Here is a 15633-nt window from a genome sequence, read left to right as displayed (position 1 = left end):
AGGCGGCGCCTGCGCGGGGCGGGCCGGAAATGCAGCGCACCTGGGCGGGGCGGGGCCAGCGCAGGTGTGAGGGGCGGGGCCAGCGCAGGTGTGAGGGGCGGGGCCTGGGGTATTTAAGGCGCGCGGCGGCGTCGGTTCCGGTTTCTCGGTGCGTGCGGGGGCGGCAGCGGCCGGTCCGGGCTCTCCCGGCGGGGCCCAGGTGAGGTGCGGGGAGCTCGGCCCGGGCGCGGCCGCGCCGGGGGTCGGGGCTGGGAGCGCGGGGCCGGGCAGCGGGGAAGGGGCCGCGGCCCCGGGGGCTCTCGGGGCGGAGGGTGAGGCGGGTGGGCAAGGGCAGCCGGTGCCCGGGCGGCTCCGCGGAGCAGCAGCCGCAGCCGCGGGGCTCGGGGCGCCGGGGGGGAATAAAGCCCGGAGGGCCGGAGCCCGGCGCCCCCCGTCCCCGCCCGAGCCGCCCGCGGCCACACGGGGCCGGGCCCGCTCCGCGGGTCCCCCCAGCCAGTTCTCAAGCACCGCCCGACACCGCCGGGGCTCCCGACACCACACGCGGGGTTGGGTTCGCTGGGGCTGTGGGGTCCGCGGGTGCTTGTGCAACTGGAGCCCCGAGGCCCGGTGCTGGGGTTCAGCAGCCCCGAGGCACCCGGGCATTTCCCAGCCCTGAGAACGGAGCCTGAGCTGCGTTCTCGGGGCTGGGAAAGGGGCTCCTGGGGCCGAGGCCTGGGCTTTGGGCTCAGGAACAGAGACCCAGTCGCTGTTCCTGGGCTCAAACCCAGGGGCCGGGTTGGCCCCTTGGGCAGGGGCTGGTGGGGGGTGGGCACAAGTGGGAGGCTGGGGAGGAGTAGGAGGGGGGCCAGGCAGGGGGACCCCCTCTGGAGGGGGGGGTCTGGACATCCTGGCCCCCAAATGCTCGGACGCTGGCATGCACCAGGCAGTTTCAGGTGTTTGACTGGTGTGAAAAGTGGTTTTCCCCCCTTTTTTATTCAAGGACTGTTCAACCACTGGACTGGTTATTAGATAATTGGTTCATATTTATTCATGTGTCATATTCATAGGCAGCTTGTGACAGTGATTGATTTACAATCTGGCCCAAGGCCAAGCTCAGTGGAACAAGCACAACGAGCTGGAGCTGCAGAACAACTGGAACCAGAAGCAGCTGCAGAGGAGCTGGAACCGCAAACAGGCTTGAAGCTGCACAGGCTGGAGCTGGAGCTGAAAGAAACCAGAGAGAGAAACTGGAACCAGAACTCAACTGGAGCCACCCACAAGCTTGATGTGATACATACAAGTTGCAAACACAAACTGAATAAACAGGAGTACACACTGAACCAATGAAGGCACAAGCACAAACCCAATAAAAAGTGGTTACTACCAATAAACAGGTGCACACAACAACTACAATGGAGGCACACACCAAAACCCAAGAGGTGCAGAAACCAAAAAGCAACAGGTCAAGAAACTCAAACCCAAGGGGTGCATAAACGCAAAAACCACGGGTGCACAAAACAAAAAACAAGAGGGGCAAAACCCAAAAACCACGGCTGCAAAACCCCCAAAGCACAGCCCCCCTAAGGACAGAACGGGTGCAGAACCCCACAAACGGGGACACACCGCGGCCCCCCAGGCCGAGCCGGAGCAGAAACCCCCGCGGCCAAACCCCCCGGCCCCACCAGCCCAGCGGGGCCAGCGGCTCTGGCCGGACCCCCCAGCGCCAACACCCCAACCCCCCCCAGCCCGGCCCGGCCCCGGCTCAGAACCGCGGGGCCCCCCCTGCACCCCCAGCAGCCTCCAGCCCCGGGGGAGCCCTGCCGGGGGACGGGACCGCCCTCCCCGGCCTGCAGCAGGACGAGGGGCGAAGCCCCGAGCACAGACCCGCTCCCCGAGCCCCCGGGACACTCACCGGGCACGTCCTCGCCGCCTCGGGGCCGTACGGGCTCCTCGCCCGGCGCCGGGACCAGAGGGGCTCCGGTCCGAGCCCGGCTCCGCGCAGGGCCCAGAGCCGCCCCGCGGCCCCGCCGAGTGGAAGCCAGCTCCCCCGGCAGCAGCTGCCCCGGGCCCGGCAGAGCCCGCACCGGCACCCGCTCCCGCCGGCCCCCCTCCCGCCTCTGCGCGTGCGCCCGCCGGAGCGGCGCCCCCCGCCGGCCCGGGGGAGCTTTTGAAGCCTCGGGGGCCGCCCCGTCACGTGACCGCGGGCTCAGCTGCGCAGGCGGGGCGCGTCCGGGCGCGGCTTGGCCCCGCCCCTCTCGGCCCCGCCCCTCTCGGCCCCGCCCCTCTCTCCCGCACGGTGGCGCCGCCTGGCGGACACAGCGCGGCACTGCAGAGCGCAGTGGGCGGCACCGCAGCCCCCGGTACCGGTGACACCTTCCCGTGTCCCATTCACCTGGCGGCGAGAACCCGGGTCCCCGCATCGGGGAGGGGGGGGCAAGGTGTCTGGGAACAGTCGCTGGTGTGGGATGGGCCGGGGGAGCTCAGGGCACGGCTCGGCCTGACCCCCCCGCCCCGGGCTGGGGACGAGAGGGACCCGTAAGGACCACGGCGACATGCGGCCACTTTCCACCACCCCTTTATTGAGGCCATTGTAGGTTTTAACCCTTGCCCGCCGCTGCCTCTGTCCGGGACCTGCCCGCAGGCACCTGCAGCTCCTGCGGAGAGAGGGGACGAGTTCAGGCTCAGCAGCCGCCCCCCAACCGGGGGTGTCCCCTCCCCCCAGGCTCAGCCGCCCCCCGGCCCCACGCACCTTCACGCCCCGTCCGTGTCCAGCACGTCCTCGCTGCGGGCTCGGCTGCGCTGCCGTGAAACAACCGAGGCACCAACACCAACCAGACACACAGGGGAACGCACCGAACAAACGCGGCACCAGCACCGACCCAATGAGAACCGGCCACCGCGTCCCCGCGGCGGGCTCAGCTGCGCTCGGGGCGCGGCCGAGCGGGTTGGCCACGCCCCCTCCGATCTCGGTTCCGCCCCCTCCGATCTCGGTCCCGCCCCCTCTCTCGGTCCCGCCCCCGCCCCAGCCCGGGATGGCGCCGCCTGGCGGACACCGCGCGGCCCTGCAGAGCGCAGCGCCATCTCGTGTCCGTTCGGCGGCACCGCAGGGACAGCGGGGCCGGGCCCGGGGAGGGTGAACTTGTGTTTTTGGACGGTTCGGCCGCATTTTCTTTAGCAAACAGGTTTCCCGGGGCTGCGGGCAGCTCCTCCCATCTCAGCCGCGCACGTTTTGCGGCACAGCAAACGGATTTGCAGCAAACGCACCCTGGACGAAAACTTCCATGTGGCCGCAATTCCGGTTTTAAAATCAACGCCTTAACGCAACTGTGATTAGAGGGTAATGCGACACTGACAATCAAGCACTGCTGGCTGAGGCCACGTCAGTTGGAACGGAACGTTTCAGCTCGTTTGATCCCCAACATGCGAGTGGTCACCAGCCCCAAATTACGACGACATGAAAGTATTTGGTTAACCTGTGGAATTTTATTCAAACAAGTTGATACAAAACGGGTACGGTACATCAAATGAACCGAAAACAAGCCGAACCGGACTCAAGCATTGTCAAATAAGGCACATATAAAAAAATCTACACAAGTAATCCAGTGAAACAGACGGTTTATATATATATCTATATTTGGAGGTAGAAATAATTACAAAAATACTGACAAATCTCCAGCAGTAGCAGATTTGTTAAAACAAATAGTACTTAGGTCCCCATTTGGAAAAGTGATCTGTAAAATAGCATTTTTTCAGCACCCCATGTTGGCACATCCGGGCTGTTCGTGTTTTAGCATCAAAAGAATGCTGCCGGTGTTAAAAATATCCAATGCCATGAGGAATACAATCAAAGGAACTACAAAAAGTTATAACTGTCCATAAAGCTCATGGTGGCAAGTAAGAGAAGAGTCCTCGGGGTACAACGTCACCTTTCTTCCTCCAATTCCACAACGCAGTTACATTTCAGAGACCTAAGGAAGCTTTGAGGAGTGTGGCGATATCTGCTGGGATGGTTCCTTCTTCTCCTGGGGAATAAAAACAACATTCCATAGGAACAGACAAAATCCACGTGCCCAAAACTGTACCGAACCCTCTCCGCGCACGGGTTTGTCCTTGGTTCGTGGGCCAGGCTTGGAGCGCACAAACCAAACGACCATCAGCACCAAAGCTCCTTTCTAGTTTATTATTCCACGCGAAACCAAACTACGAAACAAGCCGAAAAGGCGAATCCCAGCAAAGAAACGAAAGGGTTATCTGCATCCAGCCCCCTGGGTGTTTGCAGAGTAACACACTGCAGCAACCTTGGTTCACACAACGATGTGCGGGAGACTCACCTGAATCTGCCGCAGTCATGTCTTGTTCCAACTTCAGCTTCTGCTGGCTGATTTTGAGCATGGATTCCTCAATAGTCCCCTTACTGATCAGCTTTATCACTTTTACTTCTCTGAAAAATAAACCCCAAACAGGATAAATCCGTGTTTTTGCAGTTCCTCTGGCTCAGCACACACGGGCAGGACGCTCTGCCTTGGCAAAAGGGCGACACCGCTTCCTTCTCGCTTTGCTGTGCTGCCACAAAACTTGTTTTCTCCATGTTCTCCAGCCAGCGCAAGGCCTGTCCGGTCACAGAAACTCCGTTAACAGCATCCCCCTCGGCTGAAATACCGGTTATCAGTTAGATCCTATCGGCTGGTTCTGCCAGACACCTCGAGAACAGCCCCTGGCTTCAGCTTTTACCACAGGGCGGCGCTTTGGAGCTCAGAAACCTCCCGAAGGGAACAAAGAGCTTTGCCAAGCGGCCCCAGACACTCCGGATCTGCCTTGAAACGGTTCCCAGCACCAGAAATGTGAGAACTACAGAGAATCTGAGAGAACCGGGGAAAAGGAGGAGACCGTGAACGAGGTTTGTTCTGGCAGCAACACCTGCTGAGACAATTACAATGACCCGCAAAGACCGGAGCTGGGTGGCAAAAGTCTCTGCTTCCAAAAGGAATATTTAATGATCAAACCTTGGCTTTTGAGTCTCTTTTGAGAGCTTGCCTCCCAGAAAAGCCAAGCGCCGTAACTAAAAAGCCCTACCTTGTCTGACCTACTCTGTGGCATCGGTCTTCTGCTTGCTTATCGTTGTACGGGTTGCAGTCGATGTCGTGAAGAATGACGACGTTTGCTGAGGTCAGATTGATTCCCAAGCCCCCGGCTTTGGTTGACAGGAGGAATACAAATATACCCATATCTGTGTTGAACTGGTCTATGAGACGTATCCTGCGGAACACAAGGGTTGAACACAGATTCAGGAGGAGGAGGATCTTTCGAAAGGGAGGACGGAGGCGTCGCAAAGCAGCTCAGAGCTCCAGCTGTTCTGCAGAAGGAAAAATGGTACCAATGGTCCTCGGCAGCGACCAGAGAAACAGAGACGGACCCATAGCGAAGCACGGCGAAAGATTTGGGGTGACCATAGAACACAAAGAGCGAGCTGGCGGATGGGGGAGGACTGAAGGACGCCAAACAAACCCGAAATCCAACGTTAAACCCCTTCCACAGTGACCACACAGCTCTACACACTGGACAGCAAAGGGCTTTAAGTCACGTCCTCCCCTTCACGCACACGTGTATTTTTTCCTCTCGTCTGCAGCAAAAGAAGTCACGTACCGATCAGAAATCTGTGTTTTTCCATCCAATCTAATGTATCTATGCTGCCAATGTTTGAGGAAAACTTCCAAGATATCCAGCATCATGGTAAACTGGCTGAACAACACAACTCTGTCCCCCTGGAAACGACAAAGCAACACAACAGGCTTACAACACGTAAATTACGGATAACGAACTACACAAATACTTCACTTTACTTTGACTTCATTCCGACTCTTTCCAAGCTTAAAAGGCTGAGCTGGAATGAATCACCCAGGGCTGGGTTCAGTGAAGACGCTGTAACCAGTATTTCTGCTGCATCGATCCACCTTTTGTCAGCACATTAGTTTGTTTAGTCACTTTGTGCTTAGGTGCCTGGAAATCACACGTCACATGCACACGTGACAGACCTGCTCCATCTAGAAACAACACCATATTTTCATTAAAAGCTTACGTCTAAACTATATTCCATATAATACAGAGCAGCAGCACTCTTCCGTCTGAAATAATCCAACGGATGCACAATCCACGCTTGTGCAAACGCAGGATGCTCTGAAGTATTATGGTACGTGCGCACTTGGAAAACAAGCCGGTCTGAACCTACGACTCAGAGCAGTGAGCTCTTCTTACCTTGACGCCGGCCTAACACACGATTATTCTGGTGTACCGGTCTTATTGAACCGCCAAGAAGAGGCCGATGAGCTGCCAAAGTGAAGGCAGCCCTCTGTACACCCAGAGAGCAGCGCTAACGCGGGGTGAATATTCTGAACCGTGGAGAAACGGGAAAGCTGATTGCAGCTGCCTCTGAAGTGCCGTGTGTGGGCAGGACCGCACATCCAGAGCTCCAAGTATTGTTTGCAATGCTGCCCATGCGCTAAGTCACGTTGTAACACTCCACAACCCGGTTGCACATACAACCGGCAGGTGTTAATTTAAGCAGCTGTTCAGAGCCACCCTTTAGATGGGCAGGAAAAGGAGTTTTGGCCGCCTGCAGCACCCACCTTCTCTTTGAAGTCGGACAGGATGCGCTCCAGCGCCCTGAACTTCCCCGAATCCAAGATCTGATCCATGCCCAACTTGTAGTCGCTGATGTGAGGATATTGCTTGCAAAGCAGGTGCAGCTCAAAATCCGTCATGACTGTCATGTCTTCCAAGATAAGGTCGGGGTTGGCGTCACAATGGGTGGGTTCCTGCGAGAAGTAACGCAATGCACAATCCTCACCAGGCAGACAAGAAAAAGCCCAAACCGACCCACCATAGACATCCCAACTGCCTGGGGGAACAAAGCAGCACGACGAGACACGGACAAATGCCAGAGCGTGGCTCATGCGAGCCCAAGAGAGACGAGCTCTGCATCCCAGCTCTGTAGCAGAGGATCATGTGTCACTGAGCTTTTCCTGCCAAAAACTAAGAGTTATAATATGGGCTCAGCCCCCACGGCCGTTACGCAGATCCCAGCGAGCCCTGTGACCTTTGAGGCCCCTAGCAGACCTCTTCCCCCGAAGACACATTCCCTAAAAGGGAGGCCCGATCCTTGCACCGACGGTGGAAGACACGGGACGCCCAGCCCAAGATGTAGGGTGGGCAGGGGACGTCATGCGGGGAGGAAAGAGGAAAAGAAAAGCCACATCTGGAGAGCACGACGGGACCAGGCGGAATAAACCTGGGACAGAAATCCTCCGCAAACCAACCAGTCGCTTCTTCCGTTCTCCCCAACCTCGGCTGGCTTTGTTTCAAAACAAAGCGAAAGGAACTGGAAGCCAGGGGCAGCTTTCGCAGAGCGCTTTAATACTTGAGAGAAAAGCGACAATCTTCCCCAAACTCCACAGGCACGAACCCCAGCCAAGTTCCAAAAAACCAGCCCTCAGTACTTGTATCTTCCCTGTTTCAGTTCTGCACAGCCTGTATTTCTCGCTGCTCAGAAACTATGAATCAACTGCCCACTCAAGATCTTTTTCCATATGCACTTTGCTTCTGAATTTTGGGGTAGAGGGCAGAGAACGGAAACGACCACAGTCCCGCAGCCGTTGTCTCCATTCTAACAGCCCATACAAAAATCTGTGCTAAATACATACAGAGCTCGATTAGACCCCTGGACAGACGCAGAGAAATACAAAGCAGCAGCAATGGATGCAGTTCGGCAGAGACACTGCGCACCAGAGGACTGAATGATGAAAATAAGGAACATCTATTCAAGTTGCATTAAAAATCCTGAGAAATTAAGCATTGCTTCTGCATCTCATCGCCTCACCTTGAGCATCAGCGTGGCCATTGTCCGGAGCTTGTCGCTCGTGTAATGCTGCCGATGCAGCAGAGGGTGATTTGCCATTTTTCTAAGTTGCATCATCACATTTCCCATATCAGAGTTTTTCTCTGTAAACAAAGAATTTGACAGTTCACTCAGTACCTGAACTGACAGGAAAAAAAGGATCATAGAGAAGATCGGGTCAGTTAACGAGCGTTAGACACTTGGACAAAGCGAGAGCTTTGTGATCGCGTCCGACAGACGAGTGGGCGTGAAGAAAGGCAACGAGAACCTCACACACCGTTGCTGTTGAAAGTCTTCTTGAGCTTGTTTAAGAGATCACAGTAGAGCTGCTCCTGCTTCTCAGACATGGCACATAATTCGATGAGGTCTTTTTTGGGAGGTAGTTGTTTCAGGACCTGGCAAAATAAAAACACAGCCGGTGAAAACTGTACTGCAGGAAACAGTCGGGATTCTGCACTCGCTCAGAAGCTGCTTTCAAGCTGCTCTGTTCCCAACTCCTTCCACTGGCTGCAGCTTCACCGACTCAGCAGGATGCAAACTACTACTCAGGTAACTACTGAGTTTTCCCTTTCCTTTACATATGCGATTCTAGATACAAGAATTTAAACAGGGTTTGGATTTTGGAAGAAAAAAGAAACGTTTTGATGACGGCAAAATAACTTACAACACCCATTTCTAGTCATACCCACGCACAAACACATACTCACCACCTTTCAGTTAACTTTGTTAAGATAAAACACGGTTATTATAAAGTCATAAGTCTTTTGGTCATTAATGCGGAGGATTTCTCACTTCTCAGCACTTAGACAGCACCGAATCAGCTTCCAGTCATCTTTCTTACCTAAAATGCCTCATTGTAAATAGCCAGCGAATAATAAGCATCAAAGCTGCAGCAGGTTCACGTTTTCACTTGGAAACTGCTAAAAGTTTCTTGCTCTCCCTGGATAAAGAGCTAAAACCAGCCCTGACAAAATCTGATCTGAAATCCTACTCTGAGTCTCCAAGATCATCAGGTTTTTGAGAATAGGAACCCAGCATTTTAAAGATGCAACATTACCTCATCTTTTACTCTTCTCAAGATGAATGGTTTTATTATCTGCTTTGCATGTGCGATCCTCTCCTTTTCATATATGCTTTGTTCTTCAGCACTCTTCTAAGGAAATATTGCAAGGATTCAGTCACAGTGTGAGTTTGCAGCTGTAACAACACTATCTTCACTGTTACAACCCGATGAAACACCCAGCCAGAACAGACAGAGCCAGTGCAGTGCCTCAGGGGCAGTGCTGGGGCCGGGACTGTTCAATATATTCATCAATGATTTGGACGAGGGAACAGAGTGACTGTCAGCAAGTTTGCTGGTGACACCGAGCCGGGAGCAGTGGTGACACTGGAAGCTGTGCTGCCATCAGAGACCTGGACAGGCTGGAGAGGTGGGCAGGGAAAAATGTAATGAAATATAACAGGTGCGAGTGTAGAGTCTTGAATCTGGGCAGGAACAACCCCAGGTTCCAGTGTAAGTTGGGGAATGAGCTATTAGAGAGCAGCGTAGGGGAAAGGGACCTGGGGGTCCTGGGGACAGCAGGGTGACCATGAGCCAGCACTGGGCCCTTGTGGCCAGGAAGCCAATGGTACCTGGGGTGGGTTAGAAGGGGGTGGTCAGTAGGTCAGAGAGGTTCTCCTGCCCCTCTGCTCTGCCCTGGGGAGACCACACCTGGAATATTGTGTCCAGCTGTGGCCCCTCAGTTCCAGCAGGACAGGGAACTGCTGGAGAGAGTCCAGCGCAGCCACCAAGATGCTGGAGGGAGTGGAGCATCTCCCGTGTGAGGAAAGGCTGAGGGAGCTGGGGCTCTGGAGCTGGACAAGAGGACACTGAGGGGGGACTCATTCCTGGGGATCAGTATGGAAAGGGGGAGTGTCAGGAGGATGGAGCCAGGCTCTTCTGGTGACAACCAGTGACAGGACAAGGGACAATGGGTGCAAACTGGAACACAGGAGGTTCCACTGGAATATGAGAAGAAACTTGTTTGGGGTGAGGGTGGCAGAGCCTGGCCCAGGCCGCCCAGGGGGTCGTGGAGTCTCCTTCTCTGCAGACATTCCAACCCGCCTGGACACCTTCCTGTGTAACCTCATCTGGGTGTTCCTGCTCCATGGGGGGATTGCACTGGATGAGCTTTCCAGGGCCCTCCAACCCCTGACATTCTGGGATCTAAGAGGACCATTCGTGCTCTGAGATACTTTGTTCTGACACATTCTTACTCTAAATGGCTTATTTCATCGTTTCATTTTCTAGTTTTTCATAACTGCATCACCCATTTCCCCAAGATACCAATAAAACACAAGTTACGCAGCAACAGCAGCGTTCTAGCAAAAAAACAAAAAAGCTATTTTCAGGAAGAACTTATATAATCCTTACCGCTTTTGAAGAGAACATCCTTCGGATTTCGCTCGTGCTGCTGCTGAACATGTGCGGCATGACGAAATTCAAAAGGGACATCAACTCCAACAGGTTATTTTGCACCGGAGTCCCCGTCAGCAGCAAGCGGTTCTTTGCCTGTTTGTCCAAAGCGGAAACAGAAGCGAGAAACATTTGTCAAACGGCTTAAAAATGAAAACTGGCCGAAACAACGCAGCTCTGGAGAACCGAGAAAACAAGCTGATAAACCATAACTATTGAAACTTAAAATCAATTTTGATCTCGTGGAATAATTTCCTGCTTAAGTCAACAAAACGGTTTACAGATCGGTGGGGAACTGCGCACACTTATTCAAGAAGCCTAATCTAGATGTAAGAACAGCCTTCCTGGCGCTGGGGGGATCTTATTTGGCTGTTTTTTTAAATTATACGCCAACTGTTCATCCCATGTTGTATCTTCTCTACTGCTATGAAGAATTTAGGCACAAGTTTTGAATTACAAGCAAAAGCCATAGTTGAACCGCTTAAAGATCGCCTTTTGAAAAGCGCTTTTGATGAAAAGATGATGTTGAAAACTAAGTTGTAATAAATGATCATAAGCATACAGTTACTGTACCAACAGCACAGTGCTAAAATCGCAGTTATGAGACAAAGAGCGGTGCTCCAGCTTTTCCAGATGTGCAGACTCCGTTCTGCCTCAGCCCACCACTGCAAACCAGCGGAAACGGGAGTTTCCCCCAAACTGAACAATAATTGAAGCTCTTACATTGATTGTCATGAGGTGCTGGTAGCGCACAGAGCTCATGTTCTTCAGCATGTGGCCTTCGTCGAAAATTGCGTAGTTCAGCTTCAGCCTGCGAAACAGCCCCCGGTCGTCTGAGCTGCTGATGGCACAGTTGTATCTGACAGAGCAAGACACGTTCACCATGAACACACGGCTATCACAACGGTATGAAATTCCCTAAAACTGCAAAGAGATATGGACAGAATACACGGGGGGCACGATGTCAAACCAACCAGAACACGGTTCACTCCTAGCAAATAATTACAGTTTACTCCATGAGGCAGCGCTCTCCGTGACTTCCCAAAAACCTGCGCAAATCTATTACAAAGGAATACGTGTTCATTAGTATTTATTACTTAATAGAGAGACAAATGGTGTCTAAAGCGTCTATGATGTGCTATCTGCCACAGTATTAACGAAATTCTAGTTAATCGCCACCTAAAGACAAAAGCCCGTTCCCTTCCCCCCTCACCAAAATGCAGACTTGGCGTTTCTGTGCCACTAGAGGTCAGTGGAAGCCAACCACATCCCTCTGGTTATCGAATTCTGCACTTACGTAGTTACAATCACATTGAAATCCACGGCTTTGTTGTGAATGTCCACCCTGAGATGTTTCCGATCTTCTTGGGATCCTGTGGAAGAACAGCGCACGCAATGAGCACAAGTACTTATATAGATACGTTTATAATATATACCTACGAAAATTAAGACCGTCCACAGAAACGCAGTCAGCAAGAGATGCGTATTTAAACATAAGCAATTATGTTTTCTCAGGCTGACCATCCGAGCAATTGTATTATTAGGTTCATTTCTAAATCGTGTTCCTCACCATAGTAAATAAGGATGTTGAGCTCAGGACACCACAGGTGAATTTCTCTTATCCAGTTATCTGGAAGGCATCATTAAGACAGAGAAAAACAAGTCATTTATGCTTTAGTATGTCTTACATACTTTCAGACGCATCTCAGGATTAAACCAAACATCTGATTCTTAAGCAAATCCCTCTAAATGCTCCTGAAGTTTAAGGAACTCCACTTACACCTTTACGCACCCCTCAGCTTTTAACTAACGTGCCTTTTTGAGAGCTATTAACAAGACGGGTTCTGTTGGATTTCAAAAGCACGCTGCAAATGGCAACTTCAAACGGGCATCCAACAACGTGAAGCTCTTCTCATGTGTTCAGAGAAATTTTTGAAGCCTCAATAAGTATTTTACATTAAAAGCAGCATTTTCTGTCCAAATCCAACTTGCTGCTTTCTCCTTTCTCGAATCACTCCACAAAGGTCAATTTAACTCCACAAAAACCCAGTTTCTACTCAACTCATGGGCTTCGCTGACACATTTTGTTGCACCATATTCTTCTCGCGTTCAACCGAGGCCATTGAACAAGCAGAACACACAAGGAAAAGACAGCAAAACCCCATCGTTGTAGGATTTGGATCTGCTCTGACGCATTCTGTGCAGCAAAGGGGCAAAAACCCCACGGAACGTCTCAAATGCCGTGAAACCCAATGCCCAGCACAGCCTGAAGACTGGGAATTTCAGCCAATATGCAGTCAGGAAAAAGACTTTGATAAACACGCCAAATGTAACAAGTACTTTACTGTCTGTGCAGCATATTAAAAAACAAGTCCATGTCAGGTGTGATTGATTCAGCACAAGCGCGCCCTCAGTGTGCTTTGCATTCCAATCCCAATGACTTGAGGCGCTGAAGATCACCATAAGAAAATCAAGTTTTCTTTCACAAAATTATCTGTTTCACAGTCCGGCCATGAGCAGTTTTTTAAACAAACAAATCATTTTGAAGCATTTAACTTACCTAATGTTGAAACCGGCACAACTATCAAATGGGGACCCTTATGGCCCTCTTGGTAGAGATAAGCTAGGAACGCAATAGCTTGAATTGTTTTTCCTAAGCCCTAAGAGAAAACAAAGCCATTTAAATAAAATTTACCATCTGTGGAACATACTCATGTTTTGTGCTCGTAAGATAAGGATGGTGGAGTGAAGATTATAAACTCGTTCCGTGTAACCACACTGTTTTGCACAAGACAAGCTCAATCACAATAAAACTCAAGCAGCTTTTCAGCTCCACATTGGAGCATCAGGGATTCATCTTTCCCATTTATAAAGATTTTCGTTTTAGTTCAAATTCACCCCTTAAATCTTCAAAACTTTACCGACCCAAACCAGACGGTGCTGCAGACCAACGGTTACCTGCAAACCAACTGTTTCCTTCCATTTGAGCCAATTGTACAAAGGATTTCGCAGCTATTTCCAAAGGGGAATTTAATAGGAAAATCAGATTTCTTTCCCACCAACACTCACTTTTGTGTTTTCCATACCACGGATTTAAAAACCCATCCACTCGCTCACGGCCTTTGAAACTGATGGGGAAATGTAGAAGACAGGGGCTCACTGCAACTAAATGCTGGGCAAGTAGTATGAGTTAGATTTGTGGGCAAGGAGCTGTTAAAATGAACGGTGTGAGGGTAACCTGGGGTGGCAGAAACTGCAGCTTCTCAACACGTGGAGAAACTGTTTGCAATACTAATTACTTATATCACCTGAAACAAATGACTTAGAACCTGCTTGGGGTTTCTGGAAAATGAAAGAATTTAATGAAGTTATTTTTGCAAAGCTTTTAATGGTTCTTAAATAATTCATTTGGCACTTACCATTTCATCAGCCAATATGCCATTCAACCCGTGTTTATGCAGCAGCGCCAACCAGTTCAAACCAATCTTCTGATACGGCTTCAGCTCCAAACTGTTAAGAAATCAAGCCTAATGTGCTGGGGCTGTTGGGGTGCTTCGGGGGCTCCGCAGCTGGGCTGTGAGATGGAGAAGGAGCTGCGGGGGCTGCCGAGGGACAGGAGCTCCGTGGGGGTGCAGGGGCAGAGGCGAGGGGTGGGGCAGCCCAAAGCCGGGCTCCCCGGGCCGGGCTGGGGGCTCAGAGCCCCAGTCCCACGTCTCCAGGGCCTGAGAGCGGCTGGGGCTGCTGGGGGCTCAGCCCGGCTGGGAAGCAGAGCCCGAGGCGGGTGGGTTGGGGCTCAGCGCCCGGGGGGAGGCTGAGCTGTGCCCCGGCACCTCCAGCGAAGGGAGAGCCCGTCCTGCCCGTGGGGAGGAACAGAGCCCGAGTCCTGCAGGTGGGGCTGGACAGCGGGTGCGTTTGGCCAGAGGGAGGGCTCAGGGACAGAGACTAAGCTGTGAATTGGGGGACTCACAGAAAAGAGACTAAGTCGTGAATTTGGGTCCCAAACAGAGACTAAAATTATGAATTGTGGGGCTCACAAACCAGAGACTAAGTCGTGCATTGTGGGGGTCACAAACAGAGAGGAAATAGTGAACTGGGGTCACAAACAGAGACTAAGTTGTGAATTGGGGGGGCTCACAAACAGAGACTAAGTCAGGAATTGTGGGGGCTCACAAACAGAGACTAAGTCGGGAATTGAGGGGGCTCACAAACAGAGACTAAGTTGTGAATCTGGGTCACAGAGACTAAGTCATGAATTGGGGGGCTCACAAACAGAGACTAAGTCGTGAATTGGGGGCTCACAAACAGAGACTAAGTCGGGAATTGGGGGCTCACAAACAGAGACTAAGTCGTGAATTGGGGGGTCACAAACAGAGACTAAGTGGTGGCTGTGGGTCACAGAGGCTGGTTCAGGTGCCTGTGGCTGACAAGCAGGCTCATGTGGCCTGTGAAGGGCTGGACACAAAGTGCTGTGTGTGGAAGGGCTGGAGCCCGTGTTGCTGGGGCAGTTCTGGGGCTGGAGGAGGAGACTCAGTCCCCTGTTCCTGTGATTCCAACGAGGCTCATGTGGCCACTGATGGGGCAGACACCAAGCCCTGTGTTTTGGGGGCTTGAAACGCGGCTCATTTGGCCGGTTTTGTTGGGGGCTCAGCCCGGAGCCCCCCGGTGTGTCCGGGGCGGGTGCAGCCCCCTCGGGGCAGGGCCCGAAGGGCTGCGAGAGCCGAGACGTCCCTTCCCTTCCCCTTCCCGGTCGGTGTTCGGGGGCCCCGAGCTGCGCGGCGGGTCCGGGCAGACGGTGCCGGGGCAGCCCCGGGGCCGCCGGGGGCTCCAGCCTTCCCGGGGTGTCCCCGCCAGCCCGGCCCGGCAGCAGCCGCGGGGGAACGCGGGACTTGAGCTCCGGAGCTCCGGCAGCTCCCGGCTCGGTTCCAGCGCTGCTGCTGCTGCTCCTGCCCGCCGGGACGGGGCCGGGGAGGCCGGACTCGGGGCTCCGGGAGCTCGGGGGAGCGGAACCCTCCGGCCCCGGCCGCCCGGGAAGCGGCGGACACCGGGGCCGGGACTCCCGGGCCGGCAGCGGTCCCGGCAGGGCCGCAGCCCCGGTTCCCGCGAGCCCCGTCCCCGGTTCCAGCTCAGCCCAAGCTCACCGCCCCCGGGCCGGGGCTGCAGCGCCGCGTCCCGCTCGCTGGTTCCCCCGGAGCGCCCGGTCCGTTACCAGCGTCCGCCTGGAGCGGAGCCGCCGCGGCTCTGCCGGAAGAAGAGGCGGCGCCTGCGCGGGGCGGGCCGGAAATGCAGCGCACCTGGGCGGGGCGGGGCC

The 15633-nt window shown here is 53.6% G+C and overlaps 1 protein-coding gene and 2 long non-coding RNA genes across 3 annotated transcripts; 1 reads left to right on the top strand and 2 right to left on the bottom strand.

Annotated features, from left to right (window-relative positions):
- The first annotated feature begins 89 nt into the window (after positions 1–89).
- LOC110356689 (uncharacterized) lies at positions 90–1370 on the top strand. The gene is made up of 2 exons (XR_010472472.1): positions 90–199; positions 1047–1370. It is a non-coding gene; the product is annotated as an uncharacterized LOC110356689 (long non-coding RNA).
- LOC135579413 (uncharacterized) lies at positions 1002–2952 on the bottom strand. The gene is made up of 3 exons (XR_010472468.1): positions 2729–2952; positions 2372–2633; positions 1002–1203 (listed from the first exon to the last, which is right to left on the bottom strand). It is a non-coding gene; the product is annotated as an uncharacterized LOC135579413 (long non-coding RNA).
- Positions 2953–3442: 490 nt separating this feature from the next.
- Positions 3443–15601, bottom strand: LOC135579410 (SWI/SNF-related matrix-associated actin-dependent regulator of chromatin subfamily A containing DEAD/H box 1-like). The gene is made up of 15 exons (XM_065062420.1): positions 15532–15601; positions 13745–13835; positions 12886–12985; positions 11896–11955; positions 11623–11698; positions 11049–11184; positions 10284–10421; positions 8928–9023; positions 8148–8265; positions 7853–7974; positions 6603–6791; positions 5623–5741; positions 5053–5235; positions 4311–4420; positions 3443–4001 (listed from the first exon to the last, which is right to left on the bottom strand). Exons 2-15 carry the CDS (start codon positions 13745–13747, stop codon positions 3940–3942), a joined length of 1512 nt encoding a protein of 503 aa, XP_064918492.1. The 5' UTR covers positions 13748–13835; positions 15532–15601; the 3' UTR covers positions 3443–3939.
- Positions 15602–15633: the final 32 nt, after the last annotated feature.

This window comes from Columba livia, chromosome 4 (assembly GCF_036013475.1).
Source record: "Columba livia isolate bColLiv1 breed racing homer chromosome 4, bColLiv1.pat.W.v2, whole genome shotgun sequence".
NCBI classification, from domain to species: Eukaryota; Metazoa; Chordata; class Aves; order Columbiformes; family Columbidae; genus Columba; species Columba livia.
This window is presented reverse-complemented; position numbering and strand designations above follow the sequence as displayed.